The sequence below is a fragment of the Protobothrops mucrosquamatus genome, unplaced genomic scaffold (genome assembly GCF_001527695.2).
Source record: "Protobothrops mucrosquamatus isolate PMUCROS unplaced genomic scaffold, P.Mucros_1.0 scaffold_25, whole genome shotgun sequence".
Lineage (NCBI taxonomy): Eukaryota > Metazoa > Chordata > Lepidosauria > Squamata > Viperidae > Protobothrops > Protobothrops mucrosquamatus.
This window is the reverse complement of record NW_015386101.1, coordinates 817,418-840,481: the sequence shown is the minus strand read 5'-3', so window position 1 is coordinate 840,481 and position 23,064 is coordinate 817,418. Positions and strand designations below refer to the sequence as shown.

General features: G+C 43.1%; 1 protein-coding gene across 1 annotated transcript in view; it reads right to left on the bottom strand.

Moving 5' to 3' along the window:
• Nucleotides 1–12,475: 12,475 nt before the first annotated feature.
• The window catches only part of COL4A5 (collagen type IV alpha 5 chain), a 135,404-nt gene continuing 124,815 nt past the window's right edge, over nt 12,476–23,064 (bottom strand). Inside the window, exons 45-51 of the mRNA XM_029282931.1 lie at nt 20,043–20,171; nt 19,086–19,184; nt 18,440–18,652; nt 16,737–16,914; nt 15,429–15,543; nt 13,966–14,138; nt 12,476–12,921 (exon numbers count right to left, since the gene is read on the bottom strand). Of these exons, the coding sequence (XP_029138764.1) occupies nt 12,840–12,921; nt 13,966–14,138; nt 15,429–15,543; nt 16,737–16,914; nt 18,440–18,652; nt 19,086–19,184; nt 20,043–20,171 (989 nt within the window). The 3' untranslated portion in view covers nt 12,476–12,839. The remainder of the gene's footprint in view (nt 12,922–13,965; nt 14,139–15,428; nt 15,544–16,736; nt 16,915–18,439; nt 18,653–19,085; nt 19,185–20,042; nt 20,172–23,064) is intronic.

The window sequence follows — 23,064 nt, the reverse complement described above, 5'->3', positions numbered from 1 at the left end:
GCCTTCCCACTCCAGCAGAGAAGAGTGGATCTGATAGAAGACACTTCCCAATGAAAGCTAACATGTCATTCACAACCCTTCTGAACTTAACAAAAACAACAACAACACTACACTGCAGGGCAGTCTAGATGGCAGAAGTGTATCCCATACAAAGCTGACTGAGATGCTTTGAGGAAAAGTTGGAAGGCCATAAAAAGTGAGGTTTTAGGAGCAATTCTGCCCATCATTTCATCATTTTCTCCATCAGAGACAACCATTCTGATACTACAGAACACCTTATTTGAGGTTATCTAGTTTGGGTTCTAGATAGCCCAATCAAAGGGCAAAAAGAATTACTCATTTTAGTTCAACAGACATTAGCCGAGGATAGAGGAAGACCTTAAGACTTCTATTAATAGTGATTGATAACCATAGATTGCTAGATCCCAAGAACATATGCCAAGATTACGTCCATGTTCTTTAAATGCCCTTCTCCTCCTAGGGCCTCCACCCTCTGCCATCTCTTCATACTACAGGCTAAAGTTGAGAATAATCAAGGGAACCCTGTAATTTTTCATCCAACAGAGCAGAATTGTACATTCACCATTCTTGATGTGAGATGGTAATTCCAGACCAAGGATCAAATTAGGCAAATGGAGGCTCAGCCTGTGGTTTCCCCCATTCAAAGGATGGGCCATTTCTTTCCTGAGACTTGACTTGTCTAATATTTACAGACTTTTATTTTTTCAAATAAGCAAGTCTGTATTTTTTCCCCCACCACCCTTGTGAGACCATTTTGGATGGTCTTGCTGATCTGGAGCTGCATAAAATGCCAGCTCTTTCTCCTTTTCTGTCATGTTGTCTGCATTTGATGGGGAAGCCCTTTGCACTCTGAGCAGTGACACATTTATGGATTTTAACAACGAGAACCACTTTCTTATTATTTGCAGCCACAGCTTATTTTTCAACGGAATTGGAAACGCAGCCTCTCTGTGTTTTATTTTTCTCAGGCAAAAAAGCAGCCTTACGTTGATACGCCTGCTTTCTTTTTCATCTTAATTATGAATATTATATCACCAACCCTCCCTGACACCCACGTGCCTGAATCTACTCAATTCTTCAACTTCATTAGACTTGCCCCTTCGCTTAGGATATTTAATAAGCCAGGATTCATTTACATCCTTGGTCGCGATGTTTGCTGGTGGGTTACTGACAAGTTTTGTTGACACCTTTCAAAGAGTTTGGTCATACGAGTGGATGATGGATTAGGAGAAATACTGCATCCAGTTTTGGTCACCACGATGTAAAAAAAAAGATGTTGAGACTCTGAAAGAGTGCAGAGAAGAGCAACAAAGATGATTAGGGGACTGGAGGCTAAAACATATAAGGAACGGTTGCTGGAATTGGGTATGTCTAGTTTAATGAAGAGAAGGACGAGGGGGGACATGATAGCAGCCTTCCAATATCTCAGGGGCTGCCCCAAAGAAGAGGGAGTCAAGCTCTTCTCCAAAGCGCCTGAAGGCAGGACAAGAAGCAATGGATGGAAACTAATCAAGGAGAGAAGCAACCTAGAACTAAGGAGAAACTTCCTGACAGTTAGAACAATTCACCAGTGGAACCACCTGCCTCCAGAAGCGGTGAATGCTCCAACACTGGAAGTTTTTAAGAAGAGACTGGACAGCCATTTGTCCGAAATGGTATAGGGTTTCCTGTCTGAGCAGGGGGTTGGACTAGATGACCTCCAAGGTCCCTTCCAACTTTATCATTATTATTATTAAATTATTCTCTTTGGCCCAGTAGAAGGGGTAGAAGCACTGAAGGATAATGGTGGATGAATGGGATTGAAGAAAACATTGGAAAACAGTATCTATTCTAGAAGAACTATAGATGATCACCAGGAGCAAATCAAGATGTGGTTCAGTTTGATGTCTCATCCCTAATTAATCCATTGAGTAGTTATATTGTCCTCTCTTGTTCACTGCCTGCCTGCCTGTCCATCACCGGTGACCATGTTTTGCTTATCGCCAAGCTATAACTGTACTTTGCATGGTTCCCTGTAGTCATTCAATTTACCGGCTGTCCTCTTACAAGGAACTTCTGCTAAATGTGTACAGCAGTAGGTGAAAGGGATAGAATAGAATAACAGGGACCTTGGAAATCTTCTAGTCCAATCACCTGCTCAAGCAGGAGACCCGATGCCAAAGGACTGTCCAATCTCTTCTTAAAGATCTCCAATGATGGATCACCCACAAACTCTGGAGGCAAAATACCTCTGAAATGGACCTTTGATGCTTGGCAACCGACATGCATTTATGATGGTGGCAACATCCCAAGGTCCTGCATCAGGCTACGATGCAGGAAACAACATCCTTGATTACTTTTTACAGCTTAGGTCCACCTTCAGCCTTGACGTTCAGCCACTACTGAGCCCAAGATTTCTGTTGCTTAGTGAGAAAGTTGTTACGTGAGTTTTGTCCATTTTTACGACTTTTCTTGACACGGTTGTTAAGTGATGCACTGTAGTTAAGTTAGTAACATGGTTGTTGAGTGAATCTGGCTTCCCCACCTGCTTGTCAGAAGGTCGCAAAAGGGAATCCCATGATCCTGGGACGCTGCAACCATCATAAATATGAGTCAGTTGCCAAGCATTCAAATTTTTTATCACGTGATGCTGCAATGGTGTAAGAAAATGGTCATGTCACTTTTTTCATTGTGCCATTGTAACTTTGACCACTAAATGGACTGTTGTAAGTCAAGGACTACCTGTATTTCTCTCCCTGACGTGTGGTACAGCCTTGGCTTAAATTGCAGGGGTGTCCAACCTTGGCCACCTTAAGACTTGTGGACTTCAACTCCCAGAATACCTAAGCAAGCTGCTGGCTGAGGTATTCTGGGAATTGAAGTCCACAAGTCTTAAAGTGGCCAAGGTTAGAGACCCCTGGCTTAAAGCAAGCAACTTTCTTGATGGCTTGGTTGTGAAGATAAGAATCTGCAGAGGTCTCAATATAGTTTGCAGAATTTGGTCCTGCCAGAACAGGAGAGTCTTGAGCAAATGCCTTAAATATGCATTTGTGAAAACAACTGTAATTCATTGGATAGACACAAAAGGCTTTGCTTAGGGGCCAAGTTATAAAGTGCAACGTCTCCTTTCCAAGTAAGTCTGGTGGAACAACTCCTTGTTTCCATGCTGTTGTACGTCACTCTTTGGAGCCTACTTTAAATCAGTGCCCGGTTCCATTGAAGCATATTAACTTTGCAAGATTTATGACTGGAACATGGAGGATATACTATGCCGTGTCGAGGTGTTCTTTTACAAATGTAGAAGTCATTAATTGTAATTGGGCAACTGTTATTGGTATTAATAAAGGGGAATATTTGTAACTCAAGGTAGACATGAGGGGTCCTTGGTGCTCTCTGAGCTGGCTTGTTTTGTTGCAGACGTTTCATTACCCAAACTAGATAACATCGCTAGTAAGGAGTGCGGTTTGCTGTCAGTTTAAATTCTGGTGTTTGGTGCGGGTGGTTTTAGAGATTCTTTGATTGGGCTGCTTGGTGTTGGCTTCTTTGGATGTTTCTTGATTGGGGTATTGTTCACTTGATTGTTGGTCTGAAGTTAACCTTGGAGTTATATGCTGATCTGGGTGCTGGTTGCTGGTGGGGAAGTAATTGAGTCTTTTTGTTCCCTTTGGGGCTGGCTGATAGTCTCTTTTGCATAGTCTGTAGATGTTGTTAATGTCTATGTGTCTATTGATGGCTGATTTGTCAGAGTACCAGGTTTCTAGGAACTCCCTGATGTTTTTGGACTTGGAGGTCATCGAGTCCAACCCCCTGCTCAGGCAGGAAACCCTATACCATTTCAGACAAATGGCTGTCCAGTCTCTTCTTAAAAACTTCCAGTGTTGGAGCATTCACCACTTCTGGAGGCAGGTTGTTCCACTGGTGAATTGTTCTAACTGTCAGGAAGTTTCTCCTTAGTTCTAGGTTGCTCCTCTCCTTGATTAGTTTCCATCTGTTGCTTCTTGTCCTGCCTTCAGGCGCTTTGGAGAATAGCTTGACTCCCTCTTCTTTGTGGCAGCCCCTGAGACATTGGAACACTGCTATCATGTCCCCCCTCGTCCTTCTCTTCGTTAAACTAGACAGACCCAATTCCAGAAACCGTTCCTTATGTTTTAGCCTCCAGTCCCCTAATCATCTTTGTTGCTCTTCTCTGTACTCTTTCTAGAGTCTCAGCACCTTTTTTACATCGTGGTGACCAAAGTGATGGGGTGTGTGTCATGTGATGCTTTGCTTAACAACCGCTTCACTTAGCGGTGGAAATCCCAAAAAGGTTCGAACTCAAGGACTAGTGAGCATCTTTGCCCTGTCTTTTTCCTAGTCAAGCTTACCAGGTGTTCATGGATGTGTCCTGCCAGTCTTCTGCCTATTTGTCCTGCGTAGTGGTGGTTGCAGTTCTTACATTGTATGTTGTAGATCAGAGGTCCCCAACCCCTGGTCTGTGGACCGATACCGGGCCGCGGCATGCCAGCAACCAGTCCGCACAAACCAGCAAAGCCCCATCCGTTGGGATGCAGGCAGCACACAAAACCACGCACTCTCCAGTCCACGGGAAAACTTTTCTTCACAGAACCGGTCCCTGGTGCCCAAAAGGTTGGGGACCTCTGTTCTAGACGACTCCTGTTCTTTCTTCTGGGGTTGCTGGGTCTTTTGGTTTGCTTAGGATGTTCTGAAGGGCTTTAGTTGGTTTGTGTACGATGCTGATTCCATGTGGTTGTTTTAGGACCAATTAGAGAGACGTATCACCCAGCCCAAAAAGACCCCAGCGCCTCCCCACCAGCAATCAGCACCCAGATCAGCATAGATTAATTCCAAGGTTAACGTCAGACCAACAATCAAGTAAACAATACCCCAATCAAGAAACTGCCAACGAAGCCAACAGCAAACAGCCCAACCAAAGAATCTCTAAGACCACCCACACCAACACTAACGGAACAAGCCACCAGAATATAAACTGACAGCAAATTGCACTCCTTACTACCGGTAGCACTGATGATGTTACCTAGTTTGGGTAATGTAACGTCTGCAAGAAAACAAGCAAGCTCAGAGAGCACCAAGGACCCCTCATATTATTGTTATCTCTTGTGTTAACGTATACATTCACACCCGTTGGGCAAACTCTAGTGTCTTGGGCTTGCACTTAGATCTTAAAAGTGTAAACAAATGATCTATGGAGAGTTCATATATTACATTTTTTTCCATGGAATAGCACACCCTTTCCCTTTGTACACAGAGAGAAAGAAATGATGAGTGGGATTGGTTTAAAGCCACTAAACACACTTTTTAAAAAATATATATAATCACATGTTAAGATTCTTGCAGGTCAAATGGACGGATCACAAAATTGCCTTCAACCTCTTGGTCCTAAAGTATAAACATCTCACTTCTATTAAAAACATACCACATGAACCCATGACAGTCAGTTACACCTTGATTGCTTCATCAATATTTGGATAGTCCCATTTTTCTTTTAGAAAAAAAGGGTTCCGTGCTTGAAATATAATTAAAACATAACCATAATTCCATTACAGTATCCAGTATCTTAATATACAGGATCCTTCATTCCAGTATCTAATCTCTTGTATAAACAGACGCATGAGCCAAACTAATTAAGTCATAACTGTATTTTGCAAAAGGAACAGCCTGACCTTGCAGTAAATTATCACCCAAGACAGAAAATTATTTTTTCCAGTTTAAAAACATAATTTCCATTTTGGAGAGAGAGAGAGATGGGAGAGGGAAGGCTTAAAATGGCCTAAGAATGCTAATTAAACATTCTATAGTATCTTTCAGATGTCCCAAGCCCTAAGGAGAAGACCAATTGCTTGCAGAAGAACTAAATACATGCGGTTCTCTACTTACAACCACAACTGAGTCCCAAATTTCTAGTGCTAAGCAAGGTGGTTGTTTGCCATGGTTGTTAAATCACTGCAGTTGTTAAGTGAATCTTGTTAAGCAAACTTGGCTTCCCCTATTGACTTTGCTTGTTGGAACCAGCTGGGAAGGTAGAAATGGTGATCAATGACTCCAGGATAGTGCCATCGTCATCAATACATGCCAGTTGCCAAGTGCCCAAATTTTGATCACTTGACCATGGGGACACTGCAATGATTGTAAGTATGGCAACCGGTCATAAGTCACTTTTTTAAGTGTCCTTTGTCATGCTCAGACAGTCACTAAACGATAGTTGTAAGTATTATATTAATTATTGTCATTTAATATTTGTACCCGGACGATAGTCTGCTTGCTAAAGCGTTGAATTTTTTGTTGGGGGTAACCCCACTATTGTACCTACTCCTACCCTTATCCCAAATCTATCCCCTAACCCCATCCAATATCCATACCAATCTTATCCTTTCCCTACCCTTATAAAACTCAATAAAACGTTTATAAAAAAAAATGGTTGTAAGTCAAGGACTACCTGTAAAGGCCAAAGCTACTTGTCAGAGGCCATCAAATAAATCTCTACTAGAAGTAAGATTCAGATAGGAGCCAGCCGTGTGCTGCAGCTGCCAAAAAGGCCAATGTAATCCTGCATTACATTGCCAATCCTGCATTAATGCCAATTGCATTAACAGAGAGATAAAGTCGAGATCACATGAAATGTTAATGCCGCTTTATAAGGCCTTGGTAAGGCCACACTTGGAATACTGCATCCAGTTTTGGTCACCACGATGTAAAAAAGATGTTGAGACTCTGGAAAGAGTGCAGAGAAGAGCAACAAAGATGATCAGGGGACTGGGGGTTAAAACATATAAGGAACGGTTGCTGGAATTGGGTCTGTCTAGTTTAATGAAGAGAAGGACGAGGGGGGAACATGATAGCAGTCTTCCAGTATCTCAGGGGCTGCCCCAAAGAAGAGGGAGTCAAGCTATTCTCCAAAGCGCCTGAAGGCAGGACAAGAAGCAACAGATGGAAACTAATCAAGGAGAGAAGCAACCTGGAATTAAGGAGAAACTTTCTGACTGTTAGAACAATTAACCAGTGGAACAACCTGCCTCCAGAAGCGGTGAATGCTCCAACACTGGAAGTTTTTAAGAAGAGACTGGACAGCCATTTGTCTGAAATATTATAGGGTTTCCTGCCTGAGCAGGGGGTTGGACTAGAGGACCTCCAAGGTCCCTTCCAACACCATTATTCTGTTAAATGAAAGATGATGAACTTCCTCAGTTTTGAAATAACAGAATGAAATGAAATGATAGAAGCCCTTCTTAAAATACCTGATTTGTTGTTGTTTTTTTTTAAAAAAAACCATTTTGATTTGGCAGGACACTGCATACATTTTGATTGTGATTTTAAAACTCTTATTCAAGAGCCTGAACTTTTGCAGTGCAATAATGGGCTGGAGAGGGAGGAGAGAGAGAGAGAGAAAGATCTCCCACCCAACAGCAAGGAAAATATCCTGAATTAGCCCCCCCCCCCCCCCGTTTTCTCCAAGGAGGAGCTCCTCTCAAAAGCAAGATCCCTTATAGCTCATGTGGCTTGGTGACTCATGCACGGAGAATGCCTACTAGGAAATTCCATACACTTTAAATAACAAAGTGGATCTGTGCATGCAGGCATCAGTGTGGGATGCAGCAATGGGGGGGGGGGGAGAGAGGGAGAGAGAATCACCTTCTGAATTTGAAACTGGTTCTACCTTGGGTGTCTCCCACCAGGAGCTGACCCAGAGGTTGTGCCAGGTGAACAAAGTTAGAGATTTAGCCGCTTGTTCAAAGCAGGGATTTCTCCTCTATCACCCTGCCACTCCCGAGCCTACTTAAGAAAGGGGGTTTCCTTTCCCCCCCTCTTCGGATCTGGAAAGAGAAGAAAAGTTTTTGTTTCGGGAGGAGAAATCCTCCAAGACCTCTTTGATTTTAAAAGAATCTTCCCCTTCCCTTTCTAAAATAAAAAAAATAAAAAAATGAGAGTTACTCCCTGAGCCAGCTTTAGGAAGCCTACCTAGACCTCAGTCAGCAACTCTGCAAACAGGAGAGGAGAAAACAACACAGCTGGGTGGTGTCAATCCCAACGCTCAAAACTGGACCGCAGCAAAGACACTCGGTGCCATCCCATGTCCTTCTTTTACCTCCATGCCCCACCGAGTGAGCTATGGCAGCTGGGCGGTGACGGTGACAGAAGGAAATCAAAATGAGTCCATCCGGAAAAGAAAAAGCATCTGTGTCAGTCCTAGGCAGGGAACTAGATTCCCTCTGATCATCTCAAAATAATAGCATTGTGGAAGGGGACCTTGGAGGTCTTCTAGTCCGACCCCCTGCTCAAGCAGGAGACCCTGGACAATGGCTGTCCAGTTCCTTCTTGAAAAGCCCCAATTAGGAAAGCAAAACTTCTGGTGGCAAGCCGTTCCGTCCATTGCCTGGGTTTTGTACAATGCACCGAGCGATCGACCACTGAAGCGGATCCCACGCTGGGCCATCGAAAGACGAAACAGCTCCCCCGACTAACCAAGTTTAATACTAACCGAGCTTAGCGCATTTTTGTAAAAGCAGCCAGCCGGTCCCCAATGGCTTTACTTTGTGCAAACTCATTTACGGTCTGAAGTTTGGTTAATTTGTTGTTACGAGAAAGAAACATCGAGATGAACGCTAGGAAAACTACACTACACTAAAAGTGACTGGACAGTAGAAGCAACGAAGAAAAGGAATGAGTTTTTTCCCCCTAATTTTAAGCCCCCAGAAACATTGATTGAGATGGGCAGCTCTAGGAATGGAAGGAAGGAAGGAAGGAAAATGTATTCAAGCCTAGGCTGAACAGCCATCAGCCTAGGTGGCTTTAAAAAGGATTCCTGGATGAAGTAAGAGGTCAGATTGTATGACCTCAATGGTTCTTCGCTGGTTCTAGGGTTCCACAAATGCCAATAGTTCCTAAGTGAAAAGGAAGCAAATCATCTCCGATAGAAATAAAACCAAAAATTAATACCGACGGTTACTTTTGGAATTCCACTTCACCAAGTTTAAGTCTGACGGGTAGACAACAACAACAACAACAACAATAGGATTAGCGTCGGTTTAAGAGGCCCAACCAGTTTTGAAGCTGCTTCTTTCTACTGGGGAAAAAGGAAGCCCAGATACTTCCAGTCCATTCAGTGGCGTTCCCTGAAGGCAAAACAAACGGTGAAGCAACAGAAACTAAAAGTCGGTAACCACCATTGTTGTATTTGCATTACCCATCATTCTACGATAGGGCTGGGCAGATTTCCAGGCCCTGCGAGTTAATTTTGATTTTTACACAACTTGCAATCTATATCAGACCCTTATACACAAGATAGGTATGCACTAAGGATTAAAGGGTGACTCCAGGCAGCTTTCTGGTAAGTGGTGGGGTGTTGAGTACATCTACACCCCCACAAATCCATGATTATGTTTTTACATCTCCCCTTGTTTCAGCAAGATACTTCAGGAACCCTTAAGCAACCCTTAAACCTTCTAGTGAAAAAAGGACCAGGGGTGACATGATAGCAGTCTTCCAATACTTGGAGGGCTGCCACGAGGAAGAGGGGGCTCAGCTTGTTTACCAGAGCACCAGAGGGCAGGACGAGAAGCACTGGGTGGAAACTAATCAAGGAGAGAAGCAACCTAGAACTGAAGAGAAACTTCCTAACAGTGAGAACAATTAACCAGTGGAACAGCTTGCCACAAGAAACTGTGGCTGCTCCATCACTGGAGGCTTTTAAGAAACTAGAAAGCCATTTATCAGAAATAGTATAAGTCTCCTGTGAGAGCAGGGGGTTGGACTAGATGACCTCCAAGGTCCCTGTAACTGCTCCCACCGATTCACAACACTGCTCAATTTTTCCATCTTTGCTCTCCCTGCAAAGGCACAACCATACTTGTGGATATGCTGCCATCTTGTGGACAAATAAAGTCATCTCAGTTCATTACTTTGTTCATTCCCTGCCATTTCTTTTTCCTAAGTATTATTTATTTTATTTTATTTTATTATTTATTATTTTACTTTATTTTATTTATTTTATTTTATATTTTACTTTATTTTATTATTTTATATTTTATTTTATTATATATTTATTTTATTATTTTATTGCTTCCTTAACTCAGGTTGCTGGCTACAATCTGTCTAAAAAAACTGAAAGCTTGTAGCCTCGCCCAGTTTTATAAACTACTAGACCACCCGTGTGCGCCCTGTTGGGTCATTGTTTCCAAGGTAATTCCTTACCTAAACAATGACTCAGTATGACTGAGGTGGGCAAAATAATAGTGGAAGCAGAAGTGACTTCTGATTTCCTGCTGGCTTCCCCTGCTGACACTCTTTATGGGAAGCTGGCATGGCTCATTGGAAATGATCACATTACTAGTGCTGATGGTGGCAGCCTGGCAGCCCAGCAGGCTAAGCACGTAAGTGCCACAATTTTGCCAAATTTTAATCCCATAGGAGGCATAGATTCCAAATCTGGATACATTCTGTAAGTTAGCTCATTTGAGCTACATTGATTCAAAAATGGTTGCCCTAAGATGCAGCATACTAAAAAGCAGAGACATCACCCTGCCAACAAAAGTATGCATAGTCAAGGCCATGGTTTTCCCAGTTGCAATGTACGGCTGTGAAAGTTGGACCATAAGAAAGGCTGAGCGCCAAAGAATGGAGGCCTTTGAACTCTGGTGCTGGAAAAGACTCCTGCGAGTCCCCTGGACTGCAAGGCGATCAAACCGGTCAGTCCTAGAGGAGATCAACTCCGACTGCTCTTTAGAAGGCCAGATCCTGAAGTTGAAACTTTGACCACCTAATGAGAAGGAAGGACTCACTGGAGAAGAGCCTAATGCTGGGAAAGATGGAGGGCAATAGAAGGGGACGACCGAGAATGAGGTGGCTGGAGGTGAAGCTGTAGGCGTGGAGGGCAATAGAAGGGGACGACCGAGAATGAGGTGGCTGGAGGTGAAGCTGTAGGCGTGAGCTTAAAGAGACTCCAGAAGATGGTAGAGGACAGGAAGGCCCTGGAGGAACATTGTCCATGGGGTCGCGATGGATTGGACACGACTTCACAACTAACAACAACAACAAAGTCAAGGATTACCTGTATGTAGATGGTGATGAATGATGAGTGATGGATCCCTCTCCCTTAAAATGTTACACACAACCCTACAGCCTCTATAAAGTAAAGGAAGACAAATGCTGGCTTTACTTAACCAAGATTGGAGGAATCTGGTTTGGTACCTCTATTTGCTACCAATGTACAAACATGTATCAAACGTTCTCCATAGGCACCATGTAAGATATTCATAAGATGTCTGATTCGGGGGCGGTTTTCGTTGCAAGGAACCACAACACAAATATGGAAATCTGCTGAACAACTGACAGGCAGCCAGCTATGAACGAAAATAGCCTTCACTAGTTTTTCACTTTATTTCAGTCAAAAGGATTTTCAAAGTGTACAGTTATTTGGATAAAATACTAGACATTATGTCTGGGGAAAAGTGGATTTGGGTGTGCATTGTGTGTGTGTGTACATGGATAATATAAACTTTGTGCTACCTGTATACTTTGAAGGTATGGTCAGCTGAACCAACATAAATTAATATCATTCAAATGAATGACTTTTTGTTCCTGTGGTTTCTTAATCAAAGACTATAAAACTGTCTTCCTGCATAAGATGCCCTTTGATCATTGGGATCTTAAGGCCTACAATTCTTAATCAGCATGGCTGTTAGTGGTGTTTCCTAGCTAGAGGCTACAGGCTCTAAAAGAAAGGGATCAGTTTTGGCAAAGAGGCTGCTCTAATATTGCACAGGACGTGCGAAAATAAAACCCTTTAAAAATGACCTTTCTGGCTTTTTTGTTGCTCTTATGGACAAATAAAATGATCAAGAGAGTGGCATACAATACAGACATTAATTAACAGCTCTGTTTTTTTTTTAAAAGGCTACAACATTATTACACATTTTTCAAATAAAATGTGAGCCAAACTCAGGGAAGAAAATAAAATTTTTAAAAACTCAGTAGTAGTTCGCTGGGAGAGAGAGAGTAAGTGGTGAGTAGTAGTAGTGAGTGAGTGAGAGAGAGAGAGAGAGAAGAGAGAGAGAGAGAGAGAGAAAACAGATCCATAGAAACTATTTCCTGACTTAGAATACGGTGTCCTGCTTTTCAGTCGACCTTTTTCAACTTTTTTAATATATATATATTTATTTTTATATTTTTTTAATATATATATTTATATATATATATAGGTTGGCTTGATTTCGTTTGGTGAAGACAGTGAGCTTGTGGCTTGTGTCTAAATGATGGAGAAGTTGGAAACTAAAAAAAAATGTGTTTACACAATATACACATTTCATTACTTACAAAGGAAAAAAATAATAATAAGTTTAAACGTTTCATATCAAAATCTGGGAATACAGTAGGATCAATAGCACCACAATGTGGGGTTTCTTGGCACAGCACAGTCTCCTCCTCGTAGGAATTCCTTTATTTTTTTGGGGGGGGGGAGTGGCACCTTCACTTTTGGGGGTCAATTTGGCAAAGAGCACATTTTCAGTCCTTACAGGAAAAAGGTTGACTTCTTCAATCTTCCCAATCTTCCGATGCCTTGGCTATCTTCTCCATCGTTCCTTCAACCGATTCCTTTAATTCGTTTAGTAGCCAAATTTCTAACCCGCCCCGGTCCCCAAAATGCAACACGTTGGTTTTGGGGGTTCTCCTTCAGGGAGAGGCACTGAGATCTGCATCAACGGGAGTGTCTCTTCTTCAAACTTCTTCTTCTTCTTCTTCTCCTTTTCCACAATAGCACCAATATTATAGCTGAAGGACAGTGCATTAAAATATTTCTCAGTTGCTGTGGTGTAAAGTCTGACGCATTACGTCCTCTTCATGCAAACTTGGCATCGACTGATACGGGCCCGGAGGTCGCCAGCCTTAAGAGTCTCCGATTGAGGTTTACTGGGCAAGGGAAAGACAAAGAGAACACATCGTGAGTTGGTGGAAAGTAAGGATGGAAAACATCTAAGCTAGGGATGTCCAACCTTGGCAACTTTTAAGACCTGTGGACTTCCAACTCCCAGCACCAAGGACCCCTCATTTCAACCCTGAGCTCCAAATAGTCTCTTCTATTCATAAGCAAATTAATTTTTGATTTGGTTCTGCATGCCATGTGAATCCAATCTACATGGCTGGTATCCATGATGTGTGTCTTTGTATGTATATATGTGTGTGTGTGTGTGTGTGTGTGTGTGTGTATCTCTGTATGTATTCTGTGTTAAATTTAGATTTTTGCCGACAAAGAATTAAAGGGAGACTAGTATAGCTATTTCAAGCTATTTAGCTCTCATCAGCTAGCCATTCCCTTCTGAGATTCAAATCTGGGCTGCTTGCAGGTTAGGCAGCTGTATTAGCCTCTATGCCACAGGGTCTCCTCACTTCTGTCAGCTTGTACCAGGGAGGATACATATTAAATGTTTTCCGATGAAACTAGTCTCCCTTTAATTCTTTGTCAGCAAAAATCTAAACTTAACACAGAAAATAGTTTAGTGCAGTAGCGACTTTAGCCTGCAAAATGCTCCTAGATTGGGGCTGAAAGGCAAAAGTAATATTTGGGCAGACCAGGTGTTCTACTTGCTTAATATTTTATCAGCAACATATTGTCTGGGTTTCCAGCACTTTAACTTACTAATACGTGTTCAATTCCTTTTGTTTTTCTAGCCATTGATAAAAGGTATCCCATGTTCTAAAATATACTGAATCTTCTTTCTCTTTCATTTTCAATGTCAATCTATCCATTTCTGCACAATCTAAAAAAAATGAATTAACTTTTCCTCCGTTGGGAAATCATTTTTCCAATGTTTTGTGTCTTAGTACAATGTTGAGGGACCTGAATCCCCAGGATTCAATTCCACCAGCTACAGCTAAGGAAATCAGAGCTTACCAGGCTGTGTGTATCCAACATGTACATTAAAAAAAAAAAAAAAAGGAAAGAGGCAGACTTACTTAAACATTTCTGATATTTCCACAGTGGCCAGCCAAAAACTGTATGAATTGGCGTAATAGTTGCAGGTCCCTCGGCCGTGGCACTCAATAAAGGGAGCTGAGCGGAATTCCTCAAGGCAGGAGCCAGGAGAAGCCAAGGCCTGTCCGGATCCTTCGGCTCCCGCACTGGTGTGCTGAAATTAACCAAATCACTCTAGGTCAGTGATGGCGAACCTTTTAGAGACCGAGTGCCCAAACTGCAACCCAAAACCCACTTATGTATCACCGGGTGCCGGGTGGGTGTGGCCCACTCAGTGGGCATGGCAGACTGGGTAGGCATGGCCACTGGATGGGTGTGGCTGCAGTAGTCATGGCAGATTGGGTGGGCATGGCCGGGGTAGGCGTGGCCACCTCGATGTTGCTTATGGGGAGGGAACACCTGTGGGAGCCGGGCAGGGCAGGGTTGGGGGAGATCCAGGGGGTCTCTGGCGGGTGGGATGGTGGGCTCCCCAATGGTAGCTCCAGGCTGGCTGGCCTTAAGCCAGTGATGATGAACTTTTAGAGACCACGTGTGCTGGGGTGATGGCGCATGCCCACAGAGAGGGTTCTGCGTGCTGCCTCTGGCATGTGTGCCAGTGTTTCTCAAGCATAGCAACTTGAAGACGGGTGGACTTCAACTCCTAGAATTCCCCAGAGAGCTGGTTGAAAGCCAGGGGTCCCCAACCTGTGGGCCACGGCTTGCTGGCCACTGCACCACAGAACAGGCTGGCCAGTGTGTGTATGTTGAGCGCACACTCAGCCCCACTTGCGCTAGTGCCGCTGCTGCTATGAAAATGGGGCGCTGCACAGCAAAAACAGGGCAGTGCCAGCGAGTGTCACGCAGGCGCTAGTACCACCCCGTTTGCATCATGCATGCTCGCGGCCCCGTTTGTGCACGTGCGTGCGTAAAATGCTTTCCCCTCCCTTTCTGATTCGCCAGCTGAGAAAGATTCGAGACCTCTGTTGTAAGCCATCCAGAACATAGGTGGAGAGATGAATAATGCCTCTTGCTAACACCCAAATTTTGACCACATGACCATGGGGATGCTGCAATTGTTATCAGTGTGAAAGACAGTCATACAGTGCCGTTGCAACCTTGAACGGTCATCAAATGAATGCCTGTAAGCAGAGGATTACCCGTGACAACAGAATCTTGAAAGTCTGGTCATGTCTTCCCTTAAAAGTTCCTTTTAATGATCTCCCCACCTCTCTGGGCTTTTTTATTTTTATTTTTGCTGAAGGATGGTTTCAACAGGCCTCTGATTCCTTTGCTAAGGTCATTTCCGAAATTCCCCATGTTCTTTTAGGACAAGGGTTTTCTTTCTTCCTCTTCTTTTTTCCCCACTTCTCCTGGTCCTCTCAGCCCGACAGGGACTCCTAAGATGGATGGAATTGCAGGCACCTGAATTGTCATTGTACAAACATTTAGTGAAGACACCACATACCATCATGAATGAATATCCGATCCATAGCGAATTCCAGCCCTGTGGACACGAGGGGATCTGAATGGTCTGGCTGTGGACTGCTATGACCATCGCAGGAGCTTCACAGACTGTGCAACTAAAAAAGGGAGTAAGCAGGGGGAGAAGAAGGGAGGAGAAACTGTATTAAAAGATTGAAAACAATAATGGTAGAGTAATAGTTTGGCAACTTGTCTCATCCATGGGTCTGTTACTGCTGGAATGCAGCCTTCCCAGTATTGTAGTGATCAAGAATTAGAGAGCCATTATTTCAACCCTGATTCTAAGCTACATCCGGTAAAGCGCCACAAGTGAATTTGGGGTTAGGAAAAGACAAACATGACATTTTGATGTGTTGAGTTTAATATCCATCTCTGGAAGGCCAACTTTGAGTCCTAGGCTGCAATAACAGAAGGAATATAGAATCAAGACTGTGTGAAGTGTTTTATAAGGCCTTGGCAAGACCGTACTTGCCAAAACTGCATTCAGTTTTGGTCACCATGATATAAAAAAGATGTTGAGACTCTAGAAAGAGTGCAGAGAAGAGCCTGCACAAAGATGATTTGGACTGGAGGCTAAAAGTTATGATGATTGATTGCAGAAACTGGGTATGTCTAGTCTAATGAAAAAAGGACGAGGGGGGACATGATAGCAGTGTTCCAATATCTCAGGGGCTGCCCCAAAGAAAAGGGAGTTAAGCTATTCTCCAGAGCACCTGAAGGCAGGACAGAAACTAATCAAAGAGAAAACCAACCTAGAAATAAGGAGACAGTTCCCGACAGAACAATTGACCAGTGGAACAACTTGCCTCAAGAAGTTATAGGTGCTTCATCCCTGGAGGTTTCCAAGATTGGACAGCCATTTATTGGCTGTGCTATAAGGTCTGGACTAGGTCCCTTCCAACTTTGTTATTCTCTTAGTTATTTTGTCATTCTGTTACTTTGTTGTCGTTCTGTTATTCTGTTACTCTCTTAATCTGTTAACTGCTCTTTTACTATCGAGTCTTGAGTTCTATATGGACATGTAGTTGCTTTTCATACGGAAACTGAAGATGCTGCCTTCAGCTTTCTAAGAATTCATCCTACCTGGATTGGAACTTCTCTGTTTGAAACAAAAAAAATGCTTTTTTTATATATATATAAAGGTGCATCCTACATAAAACATATCTGGCAGTTTTGTAGAAAGACTGCTCCGCTGGTTTCCCATGTTCAACCTCAGCATCATCATACAGAGGGATGAGAAATGACAGTCTATCTTTCTCCTACTTGAAACCCAAGAGAGCTTCTTGCTCACCGGCTAATAAAAGGTTGGATATTCTTTCCAGTTAGGGGCTCCATGCTCATTGGCATCGGCTCAGGAGTAGAAAGCCAGTAAGAGTAGTCATTCCTGGATGCAAAGTTACAGACGTTGTTGATGTTGCAAAACATGAAGGGCATGGTGCTGAAACGGCGGAGACAGCTGCCAGCAGTGCCTAGCAAAGGGAAGACGCCCTTGGTAAGAATGAGATATAAGACAAGTTTTCCCCTTCCTTCCTTCCTTCCTTCCTTCCTTCCTTCCTTCCTTCCTTCCTTCCTTCCTTCCTTCCTTCCTTCCTTCCTTCCTTCTTTCCTTCCTTCCTTCCTTCCTTCCTTTCACATACTTTCTTTTCTCCCTCCCTCTTTTCTTTCTTTCTTTCTTTCTTTCTTTCTTTCTTTCTTTCTTTCTTTCTTTCTTTCTTTCTTTCTTTCTTTCTTTCCTTTTTCTTTCTTTCTTTCACATTCTTTTTTCCTCCCTCACTCTTATTTCTTTCTTTCCTTCCCCCTCCCTCCCTCTTTCTTTCTTTCTTTCTTTCTTTTCTTTCTTTCTTTCTTTCACATACTTTCTTTTTTCCCTCCCTCCCTCCCTTCCTCTGTCTTCTTTCTTTCTTTCTTTCTTTCTTTCTTTCTTTCTTTCTTTCTTTCTTTCTTTCTTTCTTTCTTTCCTTTTTCTGTCTTTCTTTCCTTTCTTTCACATTCTTTTTTCCTCCCTCACTCTTATTTCTTTCTTCCTTCCCCCTCCCTCCCTCTTTCTCTCTTTCTCTCTTTCTCTCTTTCTTTCTTTCTTTCTTTCTTTCTTTCTTTCTTTCTTTCTTTCTTTCTTTCTCTCTTTTTCTTTCTTTCTTTCACATACTTTCTTTCTTTCTTCCCTCCCTACCTCCCTCCCTCCCTCTGTCTTTTCTTTCTTTCTTTCTTTCTTTCTTTCTTTCTTTCTTTCTTTCTTTCTTTCTTTCTTTCTTTCTTTCTCTCTCTCTCTCTCTCTTTCTCTCTCTCCACCCATCTTATCACAGGGTACCTATGGGCGGCTTACAATATTATAAAAATAAAACTCTATAAATAAACTACTACAAAAATATAAAATACAATACAGGTGAAAGATGGGGAGAGAAGGGGGATCTGTTATTAATCTATCAGCCACCCCCAATGTGAAGCCCCTACTTTACTTCCCCTATCCAGAGACTAGCTCTTCCCAATATGGCACGCCATAACTATGTTAAGACTACAGCTTCCAGAATCCCTAGCCCAGGAATTGCGGTCCCGGTGGATGGGCAGAATGCCAGCTTGAGCAGCCTTCCAGCCAAGGGTGTTAACACCGTCCTCGCATTTTTCACGGTTCTATTCCAGGAGATGCACCTCAAATACTGTTCCAAGAAATGCAGAAGCCTCTCAATGGATGGTCAAGCGGCCTCGGATGAGGAAGACCAGCGGCTTTAGGCACAGCCCTTCACACACATCTATTTTGTGGCTCTGCACAAAACCTCCAGAGAAAGGGATCTGCTTTACAAGAGCCTCATGGATTCAGGGAGAGAAGAAATTGTACTCCTAAACATCAGACAAGCCACTGTTTCCCCAAAGTACCAGCCAGAAAAAAAAAAAAAAGCACAATAGGACTGAGATATGAATTATGATTAGAATAGAAGTGGGTCTCCAATGCCATCTCCATTAAAAAAACAACCTGCCCAGAGCAAAATGGAACCTTACCCAGATCCTGCCCGTGAGCTCTCTCGTTTCCTTGTACGTAGAGAAGGGAAAATCCATCATAGATCCGGCTGGTTCCCGGTGGGCAGAAGGGGCTGTCGGTGGTTTGGCTGTGGCGAGTTATGAGGAATCCATGGGCAACCGAACCTGTTCCTGGCTGTCCTGGAGGACCTTGCAATCCATCAGGGCCAGGGGGTCCGTGTGAACCACGTAGACCTGTGTGTGCAGGATGAACAAAGTCAATCACCCCCTCTCGACAGGTGGACAGATGTGAATCTGCAATCTTAAAACAACCAGCCTTCTCAATAGGTTGGGCAAGCCCAAAGTTGACATGGATTCTCCAGGATCAATTTGGGATAGACTTCCCATAAGATCAGTTACGAAGGCTTTGCTTCCTACCCTGGCACAGCTGAAGCCAGACAGGTTGTGACATTGGACACAAGGCATGCCTCGCCCTTGTTTTGTCCTAGGATTTGGCACCATCCTGCCTCTTTTCTGGCCATAAAAGCCGAAGAAAAGCTTCCAAAGATTTTGTTCTTTCTGGAGATTCAGTTGAACCCGCAAAGGAGAGCAGATCTACGTCTGCCTTCATGGCTTGATGCCTTCCTCTTCCCCCTTCCCATCCACAGAAATGATACATTCACTTTACCTGGCTGGCCTGGGAGTCCTCTCTCCCCTTTACGCCCCACTGGACCATCAAAACCAGGAAGGCCATCATGTCCAAAGTCACCAGGAAGACCAATTGAACCTATGGATGTATTTTGTTTAATGAGTTCCTTTAGACCAGTGGTTCTCAACCTTTTTAATGCCGCGACCCCAACCGGTCGTAAGTCGAGGACTAAACCGGTCGTAAGTCGAGGACTAAACCGGTCGTAAGTCGAGGACTAAACCGGTCGTAAGTCGAGGACTGCCCAACTGGTCGTAAGTCGAGGACTTTCCCTGCCCGGGAGCGCCGCGCATGCGTGGTTCCGCCCCCTGCGCCAGCCGAGGCGTAGCTGGCAAGCGGCAGAGACGGAGCAGGCCTACCACCAGCTGGCCCAGCCCAAGGGAGGTAAGGCACAGAAAAGGGAGAAAAAAATGGTGGACAAAAAAAAATGGCGGACAGCCTTGCTTGGCGACCCCCATGAAATGGTCGATCAATCCCAAATGGGGTCCCGACCCACAGGTTGAGAACCACTGCTTTAGACTGCTTGCAAAGACCCCATCATATTACTTTAGTCCAGGGGTCTTCAAACTTGGCCCTTTTATGACTTGTGGACTTTAACTCCCAAAATTCCTCAGCCAGGCATGCTGGCTGAAGAATTCTGGGAGTTGAAGTCCACAAGTCATAAAAGAGCCAAGGTTCTCCACACCTGAGCTAGGTTGATGCCTTATGTTACTCTACCCCAGGGGTCTTCAAACCTGGCCCTTTTATGACTTGTGGACTTCAACTCCCAGAAGTTGAGTTGTGGACTTCAACTCCCAGAAGCTGACTGAGGAATTCTGGGAATTGAAGTCCACAAATCATAAAAGGGCCAGGTTTGAAGGCCCCTGCTTTAGTCAAATGCCAGAAGACAGCTATCTAATTGCTTTCATCCATATTGTTACCTGTCCAGAAAGGACTTACCTGGCAAACCTGGAGGTCCTGGAAGTCCAGATAGACCTTTCATTCCAGGTTGTCCTGGAAGACCAGGTGGTCCTTGATCACCTTTAATCACAATTGTTTTTCCAGCCGGGCCAGGTATTCCTGGAGGACCTAGGATGCAGAGAAAGTTGAGAACCTAAATCATTTAGTCAGGCGGTCCTTTGGATGGTTCATGAAAAAGGAGGGAATAAAACATGGTAAATATCTGGCATTATCAGATGCCACCAGGAGAAGATGGATTGGGTCTCACCCTGGTCTCAAAACCGTTTTTTCAGACTGAGTTAGAGCTCTGCATCCTGCTTGGTACCGACAAGGACAAGGGATATATGATCTGATAAATAAATTGTAGGCACTCTACAATGCCTTGGTAAGGCCACACTTGCAATACTGCATCCAGTTTTGGTCACCACGATGTAAAAAAGATGTTGAGACTCTAGAAAGAGTGCAGAGAAGAGCAACAAAGATGATTAGGGGACTGGAGGCTAAAGCATATAAGGAACAGTTGCTGGAATTGGGTATGTCTATAACGAAGAGAAGGACGAGGGGGGACATGATAGCAGTCTTCCAATATCTCAGGGGCTGCCCCAAAGAAGAGGGAGTCAAGCTATTCTCCAAAGCACCTGAAGGCAGGACAAGAAGCAACGGGTGGAAACTAATCAAGGAGAGAAGCAACCTGGAACTAAGGAGAAACTTCCTGACAGTTAGAACAATTAACCAGTGGAACAACCTGCCTCCAGAAGCTGTGAATGCTCCAACACTGGAAGTTTTTAAGAAGAGACTGGACAGCCATTTGTCCAAAATGGTATAGGGTTACCTGCCTGAGCAGGGGGTTGGACTTGATGACCCTTCCAAATTTTTTATTATTATTATTATTATTATTATTATTATTATTATTATTATTATTATTATTATTATTATTATTATTATTATTATTAATAATAATAATATAAATAATTCCAGTAATAATCAATTTTGTTTTAGGGCACCCCAAAGCTTCCCAAGAGCAAAGAAGGCCAGCTGCTTACAGAAAAAAAAAACCACTTCTGAGTCACAGCTTAACTTGCTGCTATTGCTATTCTTATTTTACCAAACAATCTGCTTTTTAAACACTTGACATCTGGAACAAAAGATAGACACCCAATTTTAGCTACCAATTATACTCAGCAATACCGGGATTCAGTCTGATCTAGACCAGGCCCAAGATTTGCATTTCCCCGCACAGCTCCGTTATTTTAAGATTGTGTTGGTCTTGGAAACGTTTATTTCTCCTCTTCTTGAGTCCTGCCCATCGTAAACAAAGAATGCCATCTACCATAGGGTTTATGTGACTCTGAGGCTTTAACAACCACGTTGCTGCTCTCAGTTGACAACTACCTGTATTATTTATTTTTTTTCCTATCCTGAAAGTTGAAATCCTCAGTGTCTAGGAATAGAAACAAGAGAAAAAGGGTATTAACCAGCAACAGGGGCAAATTTTAAGCCAGTTTAGTCTTCTGCCAACTAAGGAAGAATCTCAGTGAATGGGAAAGGACAGAGAAGTCCTTGACTTACAATCCTTCGCTTACTGACTGTTTGAACTTACAACAGCCCTGGAAAAAGTGACGTATGAACTGTCATGCTTATGACCGTTGCAGCATCTCCGTAGTCGCATGATCAAAATTCAGACATTTGGCAACTGACTCCTATTTATGACGGTTGCAGTGTCTCGAGGTCATGTGATCCCCTTTTGCAACCTTCTAACAAGCAAAGTCAATGGGGAAGCCGGATTCACTTAAATCAGGGGTAGTCAACCTTGGCTCTTTTATGACTCGTGGACTTCAACTCCCAGAATTCCTGAGCCAGCTAAGCTGGCTCAGGAATTCTGGGAATTGAAGTCCACGAGTCATAAAAGAGCCAAGGTTGACTACCCCTGACTTAAATCATATTATTAAACTTAACATCTACAGTAATTCACTTAATAACTGTGGCAAGAAAAGGTTGTAAAATGGGGCAAAATTCACTTAGCAGCTGTCTTGCTTAGCCACATAAATTTTGGGCTTGATTGCGGCTGTAAAGCAAGGATTATTTGTATATTCCTACTTTCCTAAATACACTTGGACTATGCTGGTATCCCCCAAATTAAAGTTGTGTTGGAGCAGAAATCCTCTCATCCCCAGAGCCTTTGTCAACCCAAGATAGCCAGTCAAAAGGTAAAATCTGACCGGTGGCCTGCACGCATTGTGTAACTGTTTGCCTGCTGCTCAAAAATGATTTTGTAAGTGGGAAGTTTATTGTACAACACTGCTTGCGTTCAGTCTACATTAGATGCCATGAAAATTGGATCTGGTATAAATTGCTGAGATTACGAGACAAAATTTCATGTACAGATTAAATGTCTTATCATACTGCCCTATGTATAACACAGGTAGAATTAAATTACTGTCTCTCCTTGGAATTGATCCCTCTGGTTCTAATGTTAGTAATTGGGTCTTATATTGTTTAGGGGATGGCTCCTCCTATATTACTACTCAGGTTTCTAAATTTCTTTTAAGAGCTGTAACTATTAGAGGAGAACGTTGTAATTTCCTTTAGCCAAGGCTTCTGGTGTTTAATTGTTTGCAATTATATTTTTCTTGTGTTTTCTTTTGTTGCATTTGCATTTTGGTCTGTGACCGCAAAATAAAATATTATTATTATTATTTGCATTTTGCATGTACAGATTAAGCTAAAAGGATATGGGAAGGATCTGCCTTAAGAGGTGCTAAATGTTGGACTCCATACACACCAGCTTTGGAAGAATTGCTTTCGCCACATAGCAAAATCTTGCTTTGCTTGTTGTGAATTATAGTCCAGGAAGAAGGGACCCAGTACTTTTGATTATCCACCTGTGTTGGTTAGATTTCAATCTGCATTTTAAGAAGCACAATCCTTATCAAGCATGAAGTAAATGAATTAAAGGCAGAGAGAGAGAGAGAGAGAGAGAGAGAGAGAGAGAGAGAGAGAGAGAGAGAGAGAGAGAGAGAGA